Raw genomic sequence first — 22,823 nt, forward strand, 5'->3', positions numbered from 1 at the left:
AACATATTATGTCATAATAAAGAGCGCTGTGGCACGGCTTTTCACAGCAGCCAAGTTACCATGACAACGGATACTCACACAAACCCCACGTGTGCAAGTTAGCGCAACATAACAAGACCAGCATTTCCCAATCGCCACATCCATTTTAGCTGCTACAGTAATAGAAACCCATGCTTGGACTCACCAATAGCTGCTGTCTCTCGTAAACAAAGCACATATATCCATTTGCATGGTCAGCTAGCCAGGCTAGGCTTTAGTAGGCTAGCTCGCTACACAACACAAACACTCCTCTGTCTTTTAATTACTTCTAATCAAACGAACGTGCGGAACATCGGTCGGTCTGTTGTAGCAAGAACTGGGCTGTCCTCACTTGCTGCTTTGATCGCGCTACGGTGTTATACTGTTAAACAACTATATTCTGTAGGACTAGTCTCACTCTCACAACTCACTGCTTCCGCGGACTTTCAGCACTTTGGGTGATCTCTGGGTGAACTCCAGCACTGTCTTTGGGATTATTAACCCTCGGTAGGGAGATACAGCAAGGTGTGTGTGTGACTGGATAATAATATTCCATTTGTAATGGTTGTTAGAAATAAAACAACTATAATCGAATTGAAATTAGTTTGCTAGGCCTTCATAAAAAATATTTTTTAAAAAAGAAAAGAAAACGATTTTTTTTTTGATTTTTTTTTTAAATTGTTTTATCGACTTTTCGACTAGTACCTACAAGATCGACTAGTGGTTATACTAGTCGACTAGTCAACTAGTCGACTAGTCGGTGAAAGCCCTAGCGCGCACACACACACACACACACACACACACACACACACACACACACACACACACAACACACACACACACACACACACACACACACACACACACACACACACACACACACACACACTAGTGGTGCCAACACTAATCGATTCAGCGGTGCATCGCGATTCGGGCGTGCACGATTCTGAATCGATTCAGCAACGTGACACAATAGATTATTAGACCCGTACATACAGGAGTTGACTGCCCGTGCAGGTAAATACAGCTTGCAGGCAGATGGAGTTTGCTTTTTGCAAGTGCGCGTTTGAGTGTGGACGCATCTGTCCCGCTTCTGTCTCCTTTCCTCCCTCTCTCTCTCTCTCTCTCTCTCTCTCTCTCTCTCTCTCTCTCTCTCTCACACACACACACACACACACACACACACACACACACACACACACACACACACACACACACACACACACACACAACACACAACACACACGTGTGCACGTCATTTCTCTCCGTAATAAATGTTTTTTTTTTCTTTTTTCTTTTTTTGCTGCCTAGACCTTGAAGGTGACAGGCCTGTCAGAGTGTCACAGACTTATAACGTACAGATGATGACGATGTCATTGAGATAGCGTGTTTTATGACTGACATACCTTCATGACATACAGTAAATGGAACTATAAGTCCTATCTGGTCCTGTCCTGGCCTTGTCCCCCGTTGCAGTCAAGGTGCAGTGTTGTCTCTGGACGCTCCATTGACTCCTGTATCTCATAAAGGTGCAGAGTTCCAGCTTTAACGTACCTCTTAGTCTTCCTGTGAAGGCTAATGGGCCTTGAGGAAGAGCAGTAAAGGTAAAGAGCAGAGGAAGGTTCCTGGCTGTGCAGGGACATGCAGAGAATGTTAGAGAGGCAGGGGCTGACATTTCTGTAAGGGCCTTTTGGTTATAGTGCCGACCTCCAAGCTCACAACGCGTTGCAGTGAGCATCACTATGTTCGGTACTTCATAACACACTAAACTAAGCACAACAAAGGCAATACTGGAGATTTCTGGACAGTGGGTGCAATTCTTTCAACCTAATATGCTGCATTCAAGTTCAGCAGAATTTAGGCAAGGAAATTCTCTTGAATGCTGCCTTTGGGTATGGCATGTAAAGAGGGGCATTTGCATTTCTTTCACCATAGTGAAAACTGCATTCATGGTCTGGAGAGGGCACTTTTTACAGACTGATAAAAGCTCAAGCCCCCTTTGATGTCTATGTGTGCACGTGCCTGTGGCTGTGAAGTGGCGATGACCGAGGACCACAGCCGTGCACTGTTGCCCCAGCAACCATTATGATGCTGATGGGTGTCTCGCTGTGCTTTTATCTTTCTCTCCCTTTCTCTGATATACTGTAGCTTTCAGTACATTAAAGGAGTAGTTCACCCCCAAAATGACTTTTTTCCCATTGATTACTCATGCCATGGAGACTTGTGTTCAATGATATATATATATTTTTGTATTTGTCTCATTCATAAGACAAAAAAATTATTATAGTAAATTTACCCCCATTGATTCCGGATGGGGACCCAAATGCAAGACTCTGGATGGGACACAAGCTCAGAGGGAGAATCAATGGGGGTAAAATGTACCTTACCCTTGACCCACAATTTACCCCATAGATTCTGACCCAAATGCATTTGGGTCCCCATCCAGAATCGATGGGGGTAAATTTACTATAATACATTTTTTTGTATTATGGTTGAGAACCACTGCTTTGCACCACTGTTTGTAGGGGGGGGGGAAATATCGTCACTGTCGGGCAGAAACCTTGTATCTCCAAGTTTCCAGATTTGTACGTGTTTTGACAAAGTAAAGCCCTGCTTCATCATACAAGGCCGTCACACAGAAGTAGTGAAAACAGCCGATCTGCAAGCACACAACGCCTCGCACAAATCATTTTTAAAATGATAAATGCAAAATAAACTGTTTTGGACATACAAGGTTTCCAACCGACAATGACGATATCCTTTCTCTTTTCTTCCTGTCATTCATGTTTGTGTCTCTTCTTCCTGTGGTTCAGGTTACTTCCTGCAGACGTTGTTCCCTCCGTCTCAGCGCTCCTTCCAAGGCTGCATGCAAGCCATCCTATTGGACGATCAGCCTGCCGACCTGCATGCAGTGGAGAGAGGCATTGTGGGAGCTTTTGAGAACGTCAGCCTGGACATGTGTGCCATTATAGACAGGTGAGAGAGAGACATTATAGACAGGTGAGAGAGAGAGAGAGAGAGAGAGAGAGAGAGAGAGAGAGAGAGAGAGAGAGAGAGAGACTATGCAAACACCTATACTTACCCGTGCATAAGTATATGCACATGGACATGTGCATCAAAATAAAAAACTTACATCAAAATAAAAAACTGTGCAAATTGCCATTAACTCATCTGGTGCCGATCCCGAACTAGTTCGGCTTTATTTCAATCCAATACAATCTTTTTTTTATTAATTCACTTACCCCGAGCTGCTTGTAGAGTCGTGGGTGGTCCTGGCTCGCTAGCCGCTAGCCAGCTAGCCGTTCTACTCTGTCCGACGATATATTCCATTAAAAATGGTTTAAAATACATTTTTGAGCTCCCCAATGTTCACCCGATGTTCGGCGCCGCTTCCGATGAGTACACGAGTGTGCCGATCCCGAAGTAGTTCGGCTTTATTTAATTAAATGAATAAAATGATAAGAGGCCTTCTGAAGCCTGGCTTGATTTTTGTAGCTACTAGCCGAAAGCTAACAACGTCCCAGCCGGCCGTAATTTGCGAACGCAATCGCCAATCTCCGCCTAATCCAATGAAAGACCGCATCTTTAAAGGCTTATATCTCTTTTTTGTGTTTTAGGGAAGCGGCGCGAGGTTTATTTACGGCGAAATCGCCCAAAAATGATCTTTTAGATGACAAAATGGGAATAGCCATTCTGTTATTTTATCGTCTAATCAGGCTTTTATGAACACCCTGAACAGTTTTTAATTTGCTTGATTCAATATTTAGATATTTTATGTAAATGTCCCTCCCCATACACAGCCATTCAAACTCCATTTTTCATTTTCATTTATTTTTAATAATTCTTTGGGAAAATGGAAAAAAAATCAATACAATAAAAAATATTAAAAACAAATGAAAAAGGTTATAAAAAAAAAAAAACACGCATTAGGAGGGTAGTATGAGTCACCAGAAAAAAAGATGGGTGTTTTTGATGAATTTACCATGGTTAAAATGGAGTTTGAAGTAACAATGGGTGTGTATGGGGAGAAGCCCTGGAGGAGGAGGGCCTGATAACTAAAAGTAATACATATTGAATCAAGCAAATTAAAACCTGTCCAGGGTGTTCTTAAAAGCCTGATTAGACGATAAAATGACCAAAAGTTTTTTTGAAAGTGAAATATCCCTTTAAAGCCTTTTTTATTTACAGGGTGCAGGCAAATAAAGGGAACGACATCTTCGTCAGGTCAAACTCCTTTTGGGTTTGTTTGCCTACAGGTGTTCAACCGATTCTGACCTTTGCCAGCCTCGCTAACCAATAAATCTCCGCGCCTCGTTTTGATTAATACATCCATTCAACAGCACCTGCTTCTGCCTCGGGCATCTGCATTTGGGTCATTCACCTGTGTTCCTGTTACCGTGCCCTCACCAGACAGTGCACGTACAAGTCAGATGGACAGGAGCGTCACAAGGGGGGGAAAAGTGGGACTGAGTTACTAGGGCCTAAGGTGGAGGGACCTTCATTATGTTATACTTTACTTTAGCTATTGAAAAATAGCAGATACACAAGCTCACAGGCTCACAGCGCGGCACTGAGTGCCGCGCTGCGAGCTTGTATATCTGCTATTTTTGAAAGGTAGTGAACATCTTGTAACTAAAATTTTGCTTCTGGGGGGTCCCTGCAACTAAATATTTTGAGATGGGAAACGCCTTAGAAAAAGCCTTAGAAGGATTTAAAATATTCAAAGACGTTTTTTTCTCTCAAAAATAGCAGATCTACAAACTCACAGCACGCTGTGAGCTTGTATATCTGCTATTTTTCAATAGTTAAAGCACAAAATAAAGCGTAATAATGCGTTCCCAGTCTAAATGGGTTAAACCCTCTCCCCCTATGAAGAACATTCATGGGGGGCCCACAGTGAATCCTGGTAACTCAGTCCCACTTTTCCCCCCCTTGTGACGCCCCTGCATGTCCTTAAGTCTGAGAGTTTTGAAGAGAAATAATGTAGAGCTTGTTTGCTGGGAGTCTATGCTGTGCTATGCCGAGCACGACAGTTGTCAGTAACTAAACGCATCTGGAGAGCCTAATGGAGGCAATATGTCTCAGTTTGCCATCTTCTAATGCGTTGATACATTAATAATGACAATTATGAACAAGATACTCAATTACTGTATAATAACATTATTTTCAGAATGATATTTTAGGTTTTAATTTATTTCCTCTTCCTCTGAAATTAGATCATTGGCACACACACACACACGCATGCACACCTGCACACGCACGCACGCACGCACGCACGCACGCACGCACACACACACACACACACACACACACACACACACACACACACACACACACACACAGTCTGGGATACTGTGAGAGGCTCTGTGCCACATATGGCGGTGGCTCACAGCACTCAAGCTGCACCTTTTAAAACTCATTCTGTGCCACCTTTTCACCACTAGAGGGCGCCCAATGGCCATAGAATGCTACATTGACAAGTGCTGGTATATGCACAAGCCCTGTGCAGCCATGACTCGCTGGAACACTTTCCTTTGTTCATGTACAGGAACAGGATGAAGTTAGCTTGAAGTTAGCTATTGACTACCAAGCATTTTAGAAGCCCTATTTTCGGCGATTTAGCCATGATTAAACCTTGCACACCTCATGGATATGCATGGAACAGAGAAAATGAGCTCTAAAGATCCTGGATTGCATTGGAGTGGATGGTAAATATCGGCGGCGCGACGCTCTCGCGGGCCATGTAAACAGATGATGGCCGGCGGCGCGGCTCGAAAAAATAAAAAATAAATAAATAAATAAAAAGCCGAACTAGTTCGGGATCGGCACCCTGATAAGGACAAATAAAGCCGAACTAGTTTGGGATTGGCACAGTAAGAGTTAAACACACGCATGCACGCACGCACGCACACATGCACGCGCGTATAGGAGTAAACTTTCTTTTATCAGAATGATTTCAATCTGACTGAAGAAATATTGTCCTACAGGGACAATGGGAAGACCCAAAGTTTGGCACATTACTCCTCCCACAGTTTTCCCAGCACACACTCAAGCCATGTGTCAAATCCACCGACTAGGCCTACAGAAGTGACTTAGGCCCCATTTACACTGGCAGCCAAATCCAGCCTGAATCAGATCTGTGCCACATCCAGATTAGAATCTGATTTGTTTAGTGTTCAGGTTTAATATTGACGGTGTTCGTTCAGTGAGTTTTAGCTGCAGTTGGTGCACACAGAACAGTGTTCTGTACCCCACATCTCTTCCTGAGATCTGTGTGTGTGTGTGTGTGTGTGTGTGTGTGTGTGTGTGTGTGTGTGTGTGTGTGTGTGTGTGTGTGTGTGTGCGTGTGCGTGCGTGGACTTCCAGGTGTTTGTTCAACCCCTGTGAACATGGAGGTCACTGTAAGCAGACCTGGGACAGCTTCAGTTGTACCTGCGACAGGACAGGATACACAGGAGCCACCTGCCACACCTGTAAGTATGACCTCAATTCCTCAAATATGAACTCCAATATGGGGCTCATAGGTGAGCCTTGGGCTGCAAGGAAACTATAACGCTGAGGAAGAAACGTTCGATTGTGTGCTGCTGCTGGGGGGAACCCTCTAATACAGTGGTTCTCAACCTGTGGGTCGGGACCCCCAGGGGGGTCCCCAAATTATTTTGGGGGGTCCCCAGATGTTTAGCTTAATGTGCAACATTGTTTTCTCACTCAACAGTAGACAAACCAACATAAGGTTTAAGTGCATAGAGGGTATCTGCACATTTCTAAAGTGACAATTTAAAGGACTATGTAATACTTCAAAATTAACAAATTAAACATTGGCCAAATTGTCAAATATTAGAGGCATAAATTGTGAAAATAGCCGATCTTTGCGAGGCGTTGTGAGCATGTAGATCTGCTATTTTCACAATAGAACCGTGTTATACAAAATGTAATGCCTCAACTCTTAGTGCTCGTACGATGGGGGGGTCCCCAGTTAAAATATGATTATTTTGTGGGTCGCGGCCTGAAAATGTTGAGGACCACTGCTCTAATAAACAATGAAGAAGTCGTTCTAAAGTGAGTGCTGGTGTCCTTGTTGAACTGTACACCCAAGACTAGTACAGATGTGCCTAGTACAGCTGCTAGAGTTGGTGTCCCATTAACTTTAGGGCACGTTCTCACCCAAAGTCCGCTTAAAAGGTCCGGATCAGGGACCAAATGTTTACATTGTTGCATTTTGAATTTGGTCCGGTTAGCGTTCACACGGGACTTTTGTTAAAAGAACCAAATATGTAAACAACTGACACGTGGTCATACAGGCGGCTGTTGATCTATTGACAGAATAGGCTATTCCTATGGAAAATTACTTCACTGCCTATTCCAATTAATTTTGTGTTATTAATCACAGCCGCTTCCTATATCTCTTTTTTTAAAAGAAGCGAAACCCGCATTTCAGGCAGTAATTAGCGATGGATGGGTGGAGGAATCTCTCTCTCTTTCTCTCTCTATCTCTCTCTCTCTCTCTCAAAACATAGCCTGTATAAAGCCTTCTCCTTGATTCATTTAACAATAAATAGCGCAAGAACGCGAGAACATAATATAAGCATCCCCGTTTCCACATCAAATCTCTCTCTGTCTGTCTCTTTCTTTCTTTACAAGCAAGTGAAGCAACGGGTCCGTAATGATATTTCCTATCCTTATCAGGTTGGAAATGTGAAGCTAAATGAATAAATAACCTAAATAAAAACAATAAAATAATGTATAATCCCAAATGTTGAATCTATATGCGTATGAGCCATAACTTTATATGCGGTGGCGCATGCTTAAAAAGAACATATTAATGTAACGGGATGCTAACCCACATCTCTCCTCATTTAGCCATGAAACATAACAGCCGTGCATCAGACACTCGGACAGTGTTGTAAGCTTTTAAATCCGTTATTTTTGTGCACCGCACCCGATGACATGGACATACTGCCGTCCCAGCAACAACGTGAAGAGTTTGACTCGTGCACGCCCGTCCTCAGGGAACAGCGAAAGAGCGAAAAGAGAGCGAACATCCTAATGCCTCGAAAGAAAAGCCAAGTTTGACTTTATTTTGTGTTGTGGTCGTTTGGATGGAGGTTGTGCGCGCAGCGCGCCCGCCGCGCCGCCTCCTCCTCCTGTGTTATACACAAGATGGTGACCTTACTTTTATTTGTGACTGTATTTGTGTCAAAACAAACAATGATCACCGTGTTCGGAGAGCGACCCCTGGAGTCACCGCACACGATGGGTCACCAGTTTCCATGTAACCTCGCTGTTTCCATGTAGCTAACAAGACACCGCAGCGCTTGCTCACAGGGAGAGGAGATGATACAATTATTAACGTGTAGCCTAGTATACTGCAGGTCATGAAGACATATCAGCGGTCGGGTCATATCAATAATGATTCCCGTAAGAAATTCATGCTTTTAGAACTAATTATTAATCCAGCTTCACAACTGCAGTTAACAAAGATTGATGAGTGTACACTGTAATCCCTGACGCGTTGACTTAACTAAAAAAAAGTACAGAAACTCATTGCCTCAAAAAAACTGAGTTAACGTACAATCAGTAATGATGAGTTAGAGAAACTTGTTCATTCTGAGTAAGCTGTACGATTAACTTGTTCATTCTGAGTAAGCAGTACTTGTTTATTTTGAGTGTGCATTACACAACCTGTTTATTCTGAGTAAGCAGTACTAGGTTATTATGAGTGTGCACTACACAACTCGTTAATTCTGCGTAAGCAGTACTAGGTTCTTTTGAGTGTCCAGCACTACAAAACGTGGTTATTCTGAGTAAGCAGTACTAGATTATTTTGAGTGTGCAGCACTACAAATGTGGTTATTCTGAGTAAGCAGTACTAGGTTATTTTGAATGTGCAGCACTACAAAACGTGCTTATTCTGAGTAAGCTGTATGTGTTGCAGTGCTATAAACATGGTTATTCTGAGTAAGCAGTACTTAAAACATATATGTAGCCTAAATCCCTTAATTAAATGTATTTTCTTGAAAATTCTATAACAAATGCAATTCTTGAATGTCCTTGAATTTAGAATTCTACTATACAATTACAACACTTTATAACATGCATGTGCAAAACAATAATCCAAAAACAAAACAATGCATTGAGGACACTTCAACTAAAGTTTATTTTCAAATGTCATGTTCACCAGGCAGAACCTCTTCCATATTTTAGCATTTGTGTGATCTTTCTTAAGGTAATGACCCACTTCTTCATACTACAGTCACACAAAAGTAGATGTACAAGCTCAAAGGGCATAAACAGCAGCATTACAAGGTTAAACCAACATATTATATAGACAGAGCTGTGTTGAACAACACATTAGCAAGAGATTACCATTTAGCTTTCAACTTTTTTATAAATACCCAACTTAAAATGTAGTAATATAAAGCTAACCTAATTGTTCAGCCGCAATTGTTTTAATAAATAAAATCACATCCCGTCTCAAAACAGTTGAGGTACTTTACATGTTTGTATAGATCTTTTTTTTTTTTTTAGCTCATACGTTTCAGTGTGAGGGCTTTATTCCCCAATCCCAGCATTACCTTATCAATGCATGTCCATTTCCCATGCATTTTGGGTAATCCAATTGCAGTACATGTGTACAAGCCAAGGCCAAATAAAAGAGAAAATCCTGAGGCAAGTCTCTAATATCCACGATGACTATATCCCCTCCAGTTCGATGGCAGTGCAGGGCTCTAGGTGCAGTTTGGACCCTTTTGAAGAGCATTGACAATAGTCAGCACACCAACTGTAAACAGTTAGTAGGTCCTCAGTTCTGTGTTCCAGCTCTCATAAAGGCACGATCTCCCAGAAGTTTCTGATTAACATCCACTGAGAACTTGGGTGTATACAAGTCAAAGGACTCTGGCCATTGTCCTCTTCTTGGCATTTGTGGTGTCCCTTCAATGTGCGGATGCGGTGGTCCCTGTTGTGGCTGCAACTCTCAGCAATAACCGTCGGTCCATCTTGATGTCCTAAGAGAAAGGAGAATTTTGTGAAATTATGTCCATGTTTGGGTTTTACATAGACCCATGTGAAACAATGACAGCAAAGGAAGCAAAGGAGGAATTTGAATTAAGTGGGAATTCAATTGGTGGGTTTTGACTTCGGGGGCGGTTTTAAATGCAGCTTTTACTCTAAATGAATTGTTCAATGTGTAAACATTGTGTATTGATTGATTGACTGATTATTTTATTAGACAAAATTGAGAACAGTACAAGTATAGTCAATACACTTGAAATGTAGTACAGTACAAGTAGAAACACCCTGCCTAAAAGGAACATCTCAAAAGGTGTGGGTGAGAATACCTGTAACTGCTCTGGGAGATGGACAGAGCAGAAGGGTCAACTGAGTCATAGCTTTTATCTCAAACAATATCTAGACATTAAGCACTTTAAGTATTTACTCTGAATAGCTCCTCTGCTATTAAATTTCCCTCTACACTAGAAATACTGCTCAAAGACATGAAGGGAACAAAATGTTCCCTTAATTTATTTACATTTATTTGAGTATAGTTAACTGTAGTACTGCTCAAAGAAAGCTCAAAGAATGAAGGGAACATTTTGTTCCCTTCATTTCTTTGAGCAGTGGTACTTTGCTGAAATTTGCCCATCTTCAAATGTGGAGAAAGCTATGTAAACCAGGCTGAATTTAGCAGCCACTGTTTTTAAGGAATATAGCAAACTGTATCAAAGAAAGCAACCACACAAAACTAGCTGAATTACAACACATCAGAACAATTTGATCAAGGATAAAATGTGTACTCACCAAATCAGTGAACAGAGCATAAAAATAGTCCAAAAGCTGACAGAAAACAGAGTAGGTCTTCTGTTTGAGTGCTTTTCTTCCTCATTCAAAAAGGGCTGCTTTCAAATTTCAACTGACAACAAGTCCCGCCCCTGGACTTGTAGTAGAATTCTTCAAGCATCATACTATTTGAATAGTAATATAAATAAACTGAATTTCCAGAAGGTGAAAGTGCAATGAGTACAATATTTATTTAACAATATATTAACACAAGAGCTCTTTGAGACACACGCATGCTTAACTGTGCCTCCTCTTTCTCAGGCATCGTCCCATTATATACACTGACAGGAATACAGGAATACAGGAATAGCAGGGGTAAATCAGAGACATCCATATAAGGCTTTTTAGTCAGGAACAGTTAGATGACAGGACACGACATTCTGGTGACAGGTGAGAGTGCCTCACTCCATGGTTGGCCTGAAGCTTAGAATATAAATCCTGACACGCCACTATGTGAATGACATGACTCTTCTGGTTACTTTAGAAACAAATTAGTAGTTACATTTATTTAGAAATCTATCACATTCCCTCCTTAAATGTAATGAGATTTGTTTTCCATCTGCTGGTAGGGGCGAAAACCACTTTCTTGGTAAAATTCCATCCTACGACCCTCAGTCTTTTGAGCGATCACTTCGTAAAGCCAGCATTTTGTTTGTGTATGTGTTTCTCCTGCACTCTTCTCCACTTGAATGACTGAGTCCCTTCCTCATAGCAGTTTGTTTGACAGCGTCCTTCATAGTGGATGGGATGCAAGGCAGTTAGGGTATGTCCCTTGCACAGTTCCATCATCTCATCTGGTTGGGATGCAAGGCGGCAATTCCATGGTGATTTCCCAGACATCTTTTTGGTTTCCATACATCTCATTTTTATGGCTCCGTCTCATCTTTCATGTATGGTTTAATTTATTTGATTTCACAAACTGGAAATAGAAAGCTCAGCACCAAGGGTTATGACGTCCTATACTAGAATGATTTTTATAATCTATACAGCCATCAATATTCTGTATTTTCCAACATGGCAATGGGGAGCATTTATCACTTAAACAATATTCAATTTGTAGTACAAAATGGTCATAAATAGTGCAATAATGAATGATACCTTATATTTTTACATACCTTAATGTGTGGAAGTATTTTCTTACCATAGGGTTTAGACATATTTGACATATCTTTCCTTCCATTTTTTCCCTTGTTAGGAGTGTTCTTTTACCATATTGACTCAATGTTTTTGGAAACATTTTGACATCTCCTGTAATTACATTTCATCTACGCAACAATATTTCATAGCATAGACATGTTGTTACGGGTTTAGTTAGTTAGTTTATGTTAACAACACATACAGTATGTTGGGAAGAAAAGAGAAATCCGTTAAGACATCCACAACTTAACATGTGTTTCTCTCTTAAGACCCCCAGAGTATTTCAGCACCTAAAAATTGGAAAATCCTTTCATGGGAGGACCCAATTTTGCATTAAAACACTTGACACCTTTCTCCGTGCCTAAGTGATTCGTGGGAGAAAACAATCTTTCATTAGACAATCCCATGACATACAATATATTTCATTTCCGTCCAAAATGGGACTCAGGATCCCTATAGAGAGAAATCAAAAATATAGTTAGCGTGACTGTTCTTTCATTTTCAAAGGTGAAAACATCCTAATTTTGAAAACATACTCCGTATAATGCATTCAACATTATTCTCCAACAAACCAGTGATTCTCAAAAAACACTGTCCCATTCATTCTACCCGGGTATCACTCAATCATATCAGACTTACACTCTTTGAATTCCCTTCAGTGGCCACTCCTTGCATTTCAATTCAGTGGTTCAGGCTCCTGTTATTCCCAAACATACAGTGACTCCAAGGGTGTATCTCCCATGTCTATCAGCTGGTCATTAACCCAGCAGGAGTTCAACAAACCTGAAAATGTACTAGAGTCATTCTATAATTGTAACCTCTTCTAGTCCTCTTATAATTAATAGCCTAATGCTCATAAAAAGGCTAATTCATATCCTGTTCTTCTTTTATGATTTATATTACCATTCTTCTTATAGGAATTCTTCTTATACTTTTTTTTATAATCCATATATTTTATGATTTATATTACCTTCCATATATTACCTCCCCCCTCTTTTGAGAAGCACTGGTATCTAAACCCAGTTCCCACTCTAATATAACGCTAATAACGCTCATCACTCTCCTAACTGAAGCATTTTGGCCTTCTAATAGAGGATGATCTATAAAGTATGATTTACAGTACAAGCTCCCAACGTACCAGCTCCCAATGGTCGTATTTGTGACGCGTTGCACTCTTGCTCAGTGCTCACAACGTGCACGCTCCCAATGGTCGTATGACACCCCTTGCTCAGCGGAAGAACATCACACGAGCAGGGAGATACAAAAATATATAAACACCGCAACACCCCCCCATGGGAACAGCCACGTCACTCGTGACACAAGACTGGTGTAGTAGCATTCTATCAGAAACTACATTTCATCAGAAACTAAATGCAACCGCATTGACCCCCCCTATCGCGGGTTCCATCCACTAAATTCCCAGGAACTACATGGATAGTGCTTATTAGTTAAATAAGAGGGTCCAATTTGCTAACAAAACGCTATCCCCTCAACACTGATTATTTCCGTCCTTAGAAACCACCGTTATTTATTCCCTATTAACTAAAATAGAAGTAGACAACAACCAGTTCACTGGTTTAAGCCCGCAATTGACTTAACAACATAAATACTAAACTCCACACTGACTTTCCTATGTATAGAGACATATATTTTTTTATAGAAACACATATTTTTTCCTAGAATCATATACCCTCCTTATGTACATAAACATATATTTCACCCTAGCATCATATATTATTTTCCTAGGCACAGGACTCTCCCCTTATTTTATGTAGGAAATTGGTACAATTCAATATTGCCTATCTGCTTTTGCAATGTACTGTACTATTTAACAAGTTTCAACATTACTCCTATAGATATCCTATGAGTGGATTTAGTACCTCCAAACTCAACTCCCTGTACAATCCCCTTTCAATCTCGAATCCTAAATTACAGACATTATTTCGACCTTGTCCACTAATGTTACTTGAAGACGACACTGTTCCTATCCAGCTATTCTCGTTTACCCTTGTGTGACACAAGCTTGAACTGCTGAACTGAACCCCCTCAGACCTTAACGGTCAGTGGCCACACATGTTGTGATTTAACCCAAAAATAAAACACTATTTTTGCTGCCTGCCTGTATTTTTGGCCACCACAGAGTTAGACAGTATCCACACACTAGTAGGTTAACTAAAACAGCTTTAAACTTTGCTCGAGTACGCATGTCAATACACTTAAAAACACCATTACTTTTTTCTATTTTAGTCATTAGTCCCAAGTTAAACTAGAAAGATGCCAAATGTCCATTGAACTCCTATATTTTAAATCCATATTTTAAATATTTTCTTACTGGACTATACAGTTAATATCCTATCCATCTGTATGTATGATATTGGCTGAGGAAACATCCAAGCCTCCGTCAATAAGATATTTTAGGCTTATTTTAAACACAAGTTAAAATGTAGGCCCTGCTCTCTTATTCAGAATATATTGGCAACAAACAATCTGACTCAGATATCCCTGTTGTTTTCTTAATTCCATGTCACATTTTAGACCAGTGGTTCTCAAACTTTTTACGCCAAGTACCATTTCATAAAATACTTGGTCAGAAGTACTACCTGTAGTAGCCTATAATATAAATATTTCACTCTATTTATATATTTTTCCTTATTTATCTTTTTTTGGAAACTCCGATGAGTATCACCAAAATGGTTGCCCATGTACCACCAGTGGTACATGTACCACAGTTTGAGAACCACAGTTTTAGATTATCTAACATTATGGGTATAGTAATTAGGGCAATGCAACACTCATCCTATGTAAGTGTAAAAATTAGGTTTGTACGGTTAGACAAATCTTAACTATTTCCCTGGGACCCTCCTTATAAATTCTAAGGACTACGTATGGCTAGTGCAGGGTTAAAGAATACTTTATCTTTTTGGGTATCATATTTTTCCAGTGGGACAATTCTCTTCGCAGACTGTGTTATGCCTTGAACGGTTTAAAACCATCCCAATATATATAGTTATGGCCATACTAACTATAGAGTATTTTAAATAGGGTTCCAATCTACAGAACGCTTTTTTCCATAAACACTTTTTCAAACTATCATGGTTTCAAAAACTACATGTTCTTTAAACAATATTTCCTGAGTTATAAGTAAATGTCCTATTTATATATTTCCTGAGTTATAAGTAAATGTCCTATCTATATAAATGTCCTATCTAATATGGTTTTTGTTAGGACCATATTTATCCTTTGTCCCTTTAAGTAGACATTTAGACTATTGAGTTGTATTTTTTTTCCCATATGGAAGCCAAGCCACTAATCATTTTCAATGAATCCTTCCTTATAGGTACTCACCAATTTACTACGGCCTCACCATCGTTCCCCCCTGTCACGTTCGCACCCCACTGAGAGAGGAAGCACTACAAACACCCCACGGGAAAAAAACATAGTGATTAGTCCGTTCAAAGTGTTCACACAATGTCCCCTTCATGTTCCTTAGGAAAGTTCTGTGTTCTGTGTGCCCCCCACAGAGTCAAAGCCATGCTTCTGGCTTAAGTAGTGTTTTGGGATTCTTGCAGTCCCAAAATGTCCTTTGAGTAACCTTCTCAGTGTCATGTTGTCCCCTGTCCAACACGTGTCCTCCAGATGCAGAACCAGTCTTTCTTGATTCTCAGACTGTCAACGTGATTGTGTTTGTTTACCCTCTCCCAGTATAGCTCTAAGCGACAGGTGAACCTCTGATGGACATGCAGTAAGCGGAGCAAAGGATTCCTCATGTCTATGTGTTGAAGACGTGGCTTTTCCCCTTATGATAAAACAACACAACTTCACAATATTTTTGCTACGATTATCCACATTATTACGGTATTTAATTATAACTTCAATGATAGTAATTAAGTGGGAAATGTCAGGCAATTATATTTACACAGAATCTATGCCATGAACAGACAGTGTTCCCCCCAACAGCCGCTGTGAGATAATTGTCACACATGTATACTGTACTTTCTAGAGGTCTTGACTCTTGCATATTTTATAGTAACGGTTCGGCACAGGCACTCATACTAACCCCCTTACAGTCAGTTTTCTAGATCTGACAACAGAACTATGCTGTCTTCATTAATAACAAATAATATAATATTATAATATTATGTCTATTTTTCACATGGGAAAACCCCAGTACATTGGATAATTTCACTACCCATCTTACAATATTAAGTACATACATTCACCACTATTTAGTGCCCGTTTTTCAGCTCCCTTTCTTTAGATACATTTTACATGCCACATCTAAGAATTTAAAATGGTTACACTTAAAAGCTAGTCATCCAACCAATCGGTTGTTTATCCTTTCTCAAAGAAATTGCCATGTTGGCTGCTAAGACTTTAAAAATAAACTAGTAGCAGTGCTCCCCCGAGCACTGGTCTCCACACAAGTTGAAGTATGCGAAAATATACTGACAGGTTGGCAACCGTTTTTTTTTACTGTCTATATTAGGAAAAATTAGATCCTACTGAAACATTTAACTTCTTGTATGTGACATACTTGTGTAACCAGATTACACCATCACTTTGCTTGAGTTTCACTGAATTAGAGAAACATTTTATCAATAAAGTTTTCAGCCAACCATATATATTTTGCACTACTGTTTATTTCCTACCCTTACCCTTAGTCCTTGCTTGGCCTATGAAGAGAATAGCCTGACAACAAGCTGACTACAGCCTATTTCAAATCAATGTTCATTAGTTCATATGGTCACTTTTATTTTGACGACTGCTAAACTGCAAAGCTAAAGATATATTTTGGACAATCTCTTCTTCAGTCCACTGGCTGAAATAAGTTACATTCTCTTTTTAAATGAGCGTACAAAGGCCAAATAGGCCCAAATATCGAAACAGCCATTCCACCCAGACTGACACACATTTGGGATGGACCACAGAAATGTTATTCTCACAGCAGGGGTTGTCTTCCACAGGCCCCCACCATTCCTAAAGCACGGCACCTGTTCCCCATGTCCAGCTATTCTACACTGTCCTATCCAAGTCAGCAAATAGCATAATGTCAATCACAGCCCAAGCTGTCTATTAATGAACTACTAAACCATTTAGACTGACGTCCACTACCATGTCTATGATGTGGTTCTCACCCACAAATTACCTCACTTAATACCTGTCACAAAGCAATGCCAACCGATTTTACCGTAGTGTTAATAATTAAGAATAGACTGCTACCTAATCTTAATTTAACCCTGGCAAGGCCTTAACTCTAACCCTGGTATAAAGTCATATCAACCAACCCATTACTCCTCCGCAGTGGGTTACAATTTTTTATAGGTCAACCCAGACTCATCTGGTCCACACATAAATATAAATACATCCATTAACATTTAAACATCACTGTTTACCAATGTGATTACTTCATCACAACTATATAGCCCAGTTTCCAATCACTGCAGCTACAGTAGGCCTATATGTTCACAAAAAATGTTATGAAATTCAAATTAGCCTCAATAGTCAAACTGCTTTCTAGGTCCTACTTAAATATTAAGACAAAAGTAAGCCTTCATTAACCATTACAAATTACAATCAATATATTCTCCAACATGCCTTGGAAACAGCTGATCTACACTATTAACAGTGGTCTATTTTGTTACAGCCTTATAATATCCTACTCTCACCAGGTCTGTCATAACGAGCTCAATGTCCCTGGGTTTTTGAGTCAAATCAAATAATGTCTATTTAATTGTGCCGAGGTTTCCTTTGCTGTATGATTATGCAAGCGTTGACGCACGAGAACAATCGTCTCCTCAATGTAGGCCTATACGCTTCTTCGTATGGCCGGTGCGGTACGCTTCTAAAATAGCCAGCAAAGGAACCCGTGCCTGCTGTGACCCTGTATCTCATTTAAAAATAGCAGACCTACAAGCTCACAGCGCCGCGCATTTCACCGTGCTGTCAGCTTGTAGCTCTGACAAGGTCCGTGAAGTGAGCAGAAAGAACATTTCCGATCTGGGAGCCGGCAGAAATAAGCCAGGCTCCAAGAGCTTCAAACCTAACGTGCAGTACATAATGTATTATTATAGCCGGCTTTTAGGGGTACTCTTATTCTGAAGAGACCAGCGCCGGAAACTTCATTCTGCTAACGCTATTTCTGCTCATTTCACATAGGCGCTCTGTCAACCCCCACCACGCGTAACTGTTGTACGGCGAAAATAGAACGCAACCGAAGCAGGCAGCTCAGCTGCCGTGTCAGACAGACTCACAAGAGTTTGACAGGTCCAGACTAATTATAATAGGGGTTTTGTTGTAGCTCTAACACTTTAGACAAATAATAATGTGTAATTTGAAGTCTATAGGCTTACATTATAGCCTAAAATCACCGGAAAGCCGTTTTTCCCAGCCGACCATGATGGTCGGGGATTCTTTATTACCAGTCAAACTGAAACTCCAGCATTCCCTCCAAACAGTTTCTTCATTTCAGATATATTGATCGCTCGACCACGACTGACTATTTATATAAGGTAACAGACTCTCCTGTTGCCTGGTATTCTTTACACTAGCATCAGTTATTTGATATAGGCCAAAAATGTATTTCCTTACATTTTACATACTCACATTCACACCCCCAGCAGCTCGAGTCTTACGCTTTCCACAAAATATTTAAGGTGGCAAAACCCATATACGGTCTACCCAATGTCCTAATGACATAAGACCTTCTTATTCTCCAGGCCATTTTTACCCCAGACAGAGAAAAGAAAGTGGAAAGAAAAGATAATACCGATTCCTATTTGGGTTCTGTTTTTTCTTTCTTCCAACTACCCACTTCTAGTTGACTATCATAAATGCAAACCAAGTCTGGCTTTCATAGTTAAATATATCCCGTCTGGTTATGACTATTTCATAATTAGGCCTTCATATTTTACGTCTGGTTACGTACGTCCTTGTTCTATATTTTCGTCTTCCACGAATCGCCCACGTGCGGCGTCTTTAGAGAATATTTCGTCATGCAATATCCTATACCGAGATGATTATTGCCGAAAGGCGATTCCCCAATCGATAATCAACCCTAACCCTGGTTTCCTACAGGTACTGTACTTTAACAGAAACAACCCACGATCACGTGGAGCTACGTATTAGCTTTCACCCCGAATTACACGGGTACTGTACGTTTAAACAGTATACTTCCGAGATACGGTAGATACCTTCTATACATGCAAGGCATCTCTCTATTAAATTTTGTTCATGCAAGTATGACAGCCGCATTTTAAATGTCTTGACCGTCCCTGGGTAGGCCTACATGCAATGCCCATGACCACGTCTGGCCTTTTAAAATATTGCATAATCACGACACTTCTCACCCTCGGTTAAGTTCGACCGGCGATCCCTGTCCGTCAGCTGCTCTGAATCAATAGCCAGTGTGTCCTGTACAGAAAAAGAGAAAAGCTGACAGACAGATTATGCCGGTCCCACCAGAGTCGCCACTGTAATAGAATTCTTCAAGCATCATACTATTTGAATAGTAATATAAATAAACTGAATTTCCAGAAGGTGAAAGTGCAATGAGTACAATATTTATTTAACAATATATTAACACAAGAGCTCTTTGAGACACACGCATGCTTAACTGTGCCTCCTCTTTCTCAGGCATCGTCCCATTATATACACTGACAGGAATACAGGAATACAGGAATAGCAGGGGTAAATCAGAGACATCCATATAAGGCTTTTTAGTCAGGAACAGTTAGATGACAGGACACGACATTCTGGTGACAGGTGAGAGTGCCTCACTCCATGGTTGGCCTGAAGCTTAGAATATAAATCCTGACACGCCACTATGTGAATGACATGACTCTTCTGGTTACTTTAGAAACAAATTAGTAGTTACATTTATTTAGAAATCTATCACAGACTGATCTGCACATGTGTGAATGATGAAAAAAAGCACTGAACGTAGTTTTTCTAAGTTAACTCAAGTCTTTCGACTCCAAAGTACTAGTAACTTAGTTTAAATGAGTTTTAACATCAGGAACGTATTTTTTCTAATAAACACAACTCAAAACAATCAAATTAGTCAGTTTTTTGGACCAAAAGTACTATTAACTTAGTTTAAGTGATTAGGAATAACATGCTGATGAAAACTAAGTTAAGTGTATTCCATATTTTTGCCTAAGCAGAATTATCCAGCATGTTTGGTTTTACAGTGTAGTCTCTTGTAGCCGAAGTTACAATTGCTTCACGAGTAGTCGTTTATTCTTTTTTCCATATTGTTTTTCAATGAACAACACACAATGCAGAATGTAGTAGGCTGATCAGACATAAGTTTGGTCCTCTATAAAGTCCGGCTCCGTTCACACCAGCAGAGGACCGGACCATGGTCCGTTTGGAAGGGGACCGAGTCCTGCCTTTTCAAGAGGACCATGGTCCGGACCAAACAAAGGGACCATGGTCCCTTTGCACGTTCACACCAGCGGACCAAAGGAGAAAGAGGACCATGGTCCCTTTTAAGCGGACCAAATAACCCTGTTGTGAACGCCCCCTTACATTACAGGGAAAAAAGCAAAAAAATTATCTGCTTTAAGTAACATATGAGGGGTCAAACTATGGGTTTTTCATGATTCTAAATCCATTGCAAACATCTGTTTTGCATAAAAAACATTCATTGGGCTAAAACGGCCCCCACAGAAGTGTGAAAAGTGATGACTCATCACTTTTCATCACTAAACCATCGTCTTGTGGGGCTGTTTTTTAGCCCAAGGAATGTTTTTTGTGCAAAACAGATGCTTCTAATGGATTCAGAATCATGAGAAACCCCTAGTTTGACCCCTCATATGTTACTTGAAGCAGATTAATTTTTTGCTTTTTTTCCCTGTAATGTAAAGTTAATGGGACACCAACTCTAGCAGCTTCTAGCAAAAAAGCCCAGGATTTTTGCGAGGGACCTGGGAGCTAAATCTTTATAAAGGGTTCATCAGGTCTGATGAAGGCCAGCTGATGGCCGAAACGTTAATCTCATGTCGACCTGAGCCCAGCACCAGCACTTGGAAAGGATGTGCGCATCATCTTGTTCTTTCCCTGTTTTGCCTTTCTAATTTTTATGGAGAATGGAGTGTATTTTTTGCAGAGATTTGCAAATGTCAAGAAACCACTCCATTCCCATTGAAAAGCAGAATCCACCTTCATAAGTAGATTTAAAAATCTAAGTCAGAAAAGGTCATAAAAATAGCAAAAATAGCTGATCTACAAGCTCAATGTTCCGCAAATCCCCTGAAAATCTACTGTCTTGCCAATGGCAGGACGTATGAAGTTTTTTGGTTTGTTTTTTTGCTCCTCTTTCTGTTTTTTTGCAAGGAAACAAAGACATGTTGTTTTGCATCTGAGAAGCCCCATGTTAAGCAATTTACATTTCAGATGACAACTACACTGCTGAGCCCTGCCCCCATGCAACTCCATGACTTGTTAAAAAACCCTGCATTTATGGCAATTTAGTTATGCCTCAGTTTAATTAATTTACCCTACAGTTTTGCATCAGCATTTTTGACACATGCACCCTTATACACCCATATGCACACATAATATGACATCGACAACTGTAGAGGCGGAGTCATTAACACATTGGCCGCCATTTTAACATTGACTGTATGGCTCTCCTGCCATTTTGTTTAATAAAAAAAATTATATATTTTTTTTATATTGACATTTTTCCTAAATTCTGTATATTTTCGACAATGTCATACAGTACCTGAAATGAAACAGGACAACCTCTAGTCTCACCAAAAAATAAAATATATAAATAAAAAGCTTTTTTTTCTATAGTTGCAGCCATCTCAAAATAGCCATTTTTGACCAAAATCCAGCTATAATTGAAAAAAACGGAGATATTGACCTTTTTGTGATCGATCGCTTTTCAAGTGGATAACTCACTTGATATTTGTCTTTATGGCTTCAGGCATTATCAGATAAGTGTACTAATGTAATTATGTAATAGGATTTCTTTTTTTTTTTTTTTTTTTCTGTTTAGAAAAATGCAGAGAAACATATTTTTATTGGTTATGTCTGACCATACACTCAGCAATTTCACATACTATATTGCAGTATAATGTGAGTATTTATGTGAGCCCCCACTTGGGGGCGCTTTCTCTCTGTCTCTATGTGTCTCGGATGGATTTTGATCTCTACAGGTGCACACACACAAATAGACATCAAAGGGGGCATGAGTCTTTTTTCTAACATATATTTTTTCGAAAATAGCAGATCTACAAGCTCTACAAGCTCAACACATCGCTCTGTGACACATTGAGAGCTTGTAGAGCTTGTAGATCTGCTATTTTCACATTCTAGGACATAGTTAGAAAAATGTCTCCCCCTGCCCCTAAAAAATCCTCTGCACTGCCCTGCTAAACAGCTCTGGTGCGCGTCTTTGCTAACGAGGCAAGTTGATCTCTGTTGCGTCTTTTGAGGCTTCATCACAGTAGTTGTTTGTTTGGTGGTCCACGGACCGGCTGGTTCCCTGAGAAGTGTTGGCTGGAGACCAGGGTAGTGAGAGGACGGGGACCCCCTTCGTGATCGCCAGGGACCACTTCATTTGTCTCTGACAACTGGATGTCGTGTGAACTTATGTAACAAATGATCGATTGATTTTATAACTTATGTAACAGTTGATTATCGTGTTCCCACTGCTCTGCCTCTGCGGAGCGAAGCGTTGGGCCCGCGGACCCCCTATTGGTTCCGTTAGAAAGGCGACCAGGGACCCCCCTTTGCAAAGGACTGCTTGTGGACTAACATAACATTACAAAAAAATATATTATAGCCTGGATATATGGATTATAAACCTTGGAGTGGAT

At 40.3% G+C, this 22,823-nt stretch overlaps 1 protein-coding gene across 1 annotated transcript in view; it reads left to right on the plus strand.

The window, feature by feature from the left end:
• Positions 1–22,823, plus strand: part of LOC308306664 (contactin-associated protein-like 2) — a gene marked incomplete at both ends in the record, with an annotated part of 459,572 nt that overhangs the window by 288,248 nt on the left and 148,501 nt on the right. The window contains 2 exon segments of the mRNA XM_080751705.1: positions 2,832–2,994; positions 6,385–6,491. Of these exon segments, the coding sequence (XP_080607831.1) occupies positions 2,832–2,994; positions 6,385–6,491 (270 nt within the window).

The sequence above is a fragment of the Nannobrachium achirus genome (assembly GCF_963921795.1).
Source record: "Nannobrachium achirus genome assembly, chromosome: 21".
NCBI lineage: Eukaryota > Metazoa > Chordata > Actinopteri > Myctophiformes > Myctophidae > Nannobrachium > Nannobrachium achirus.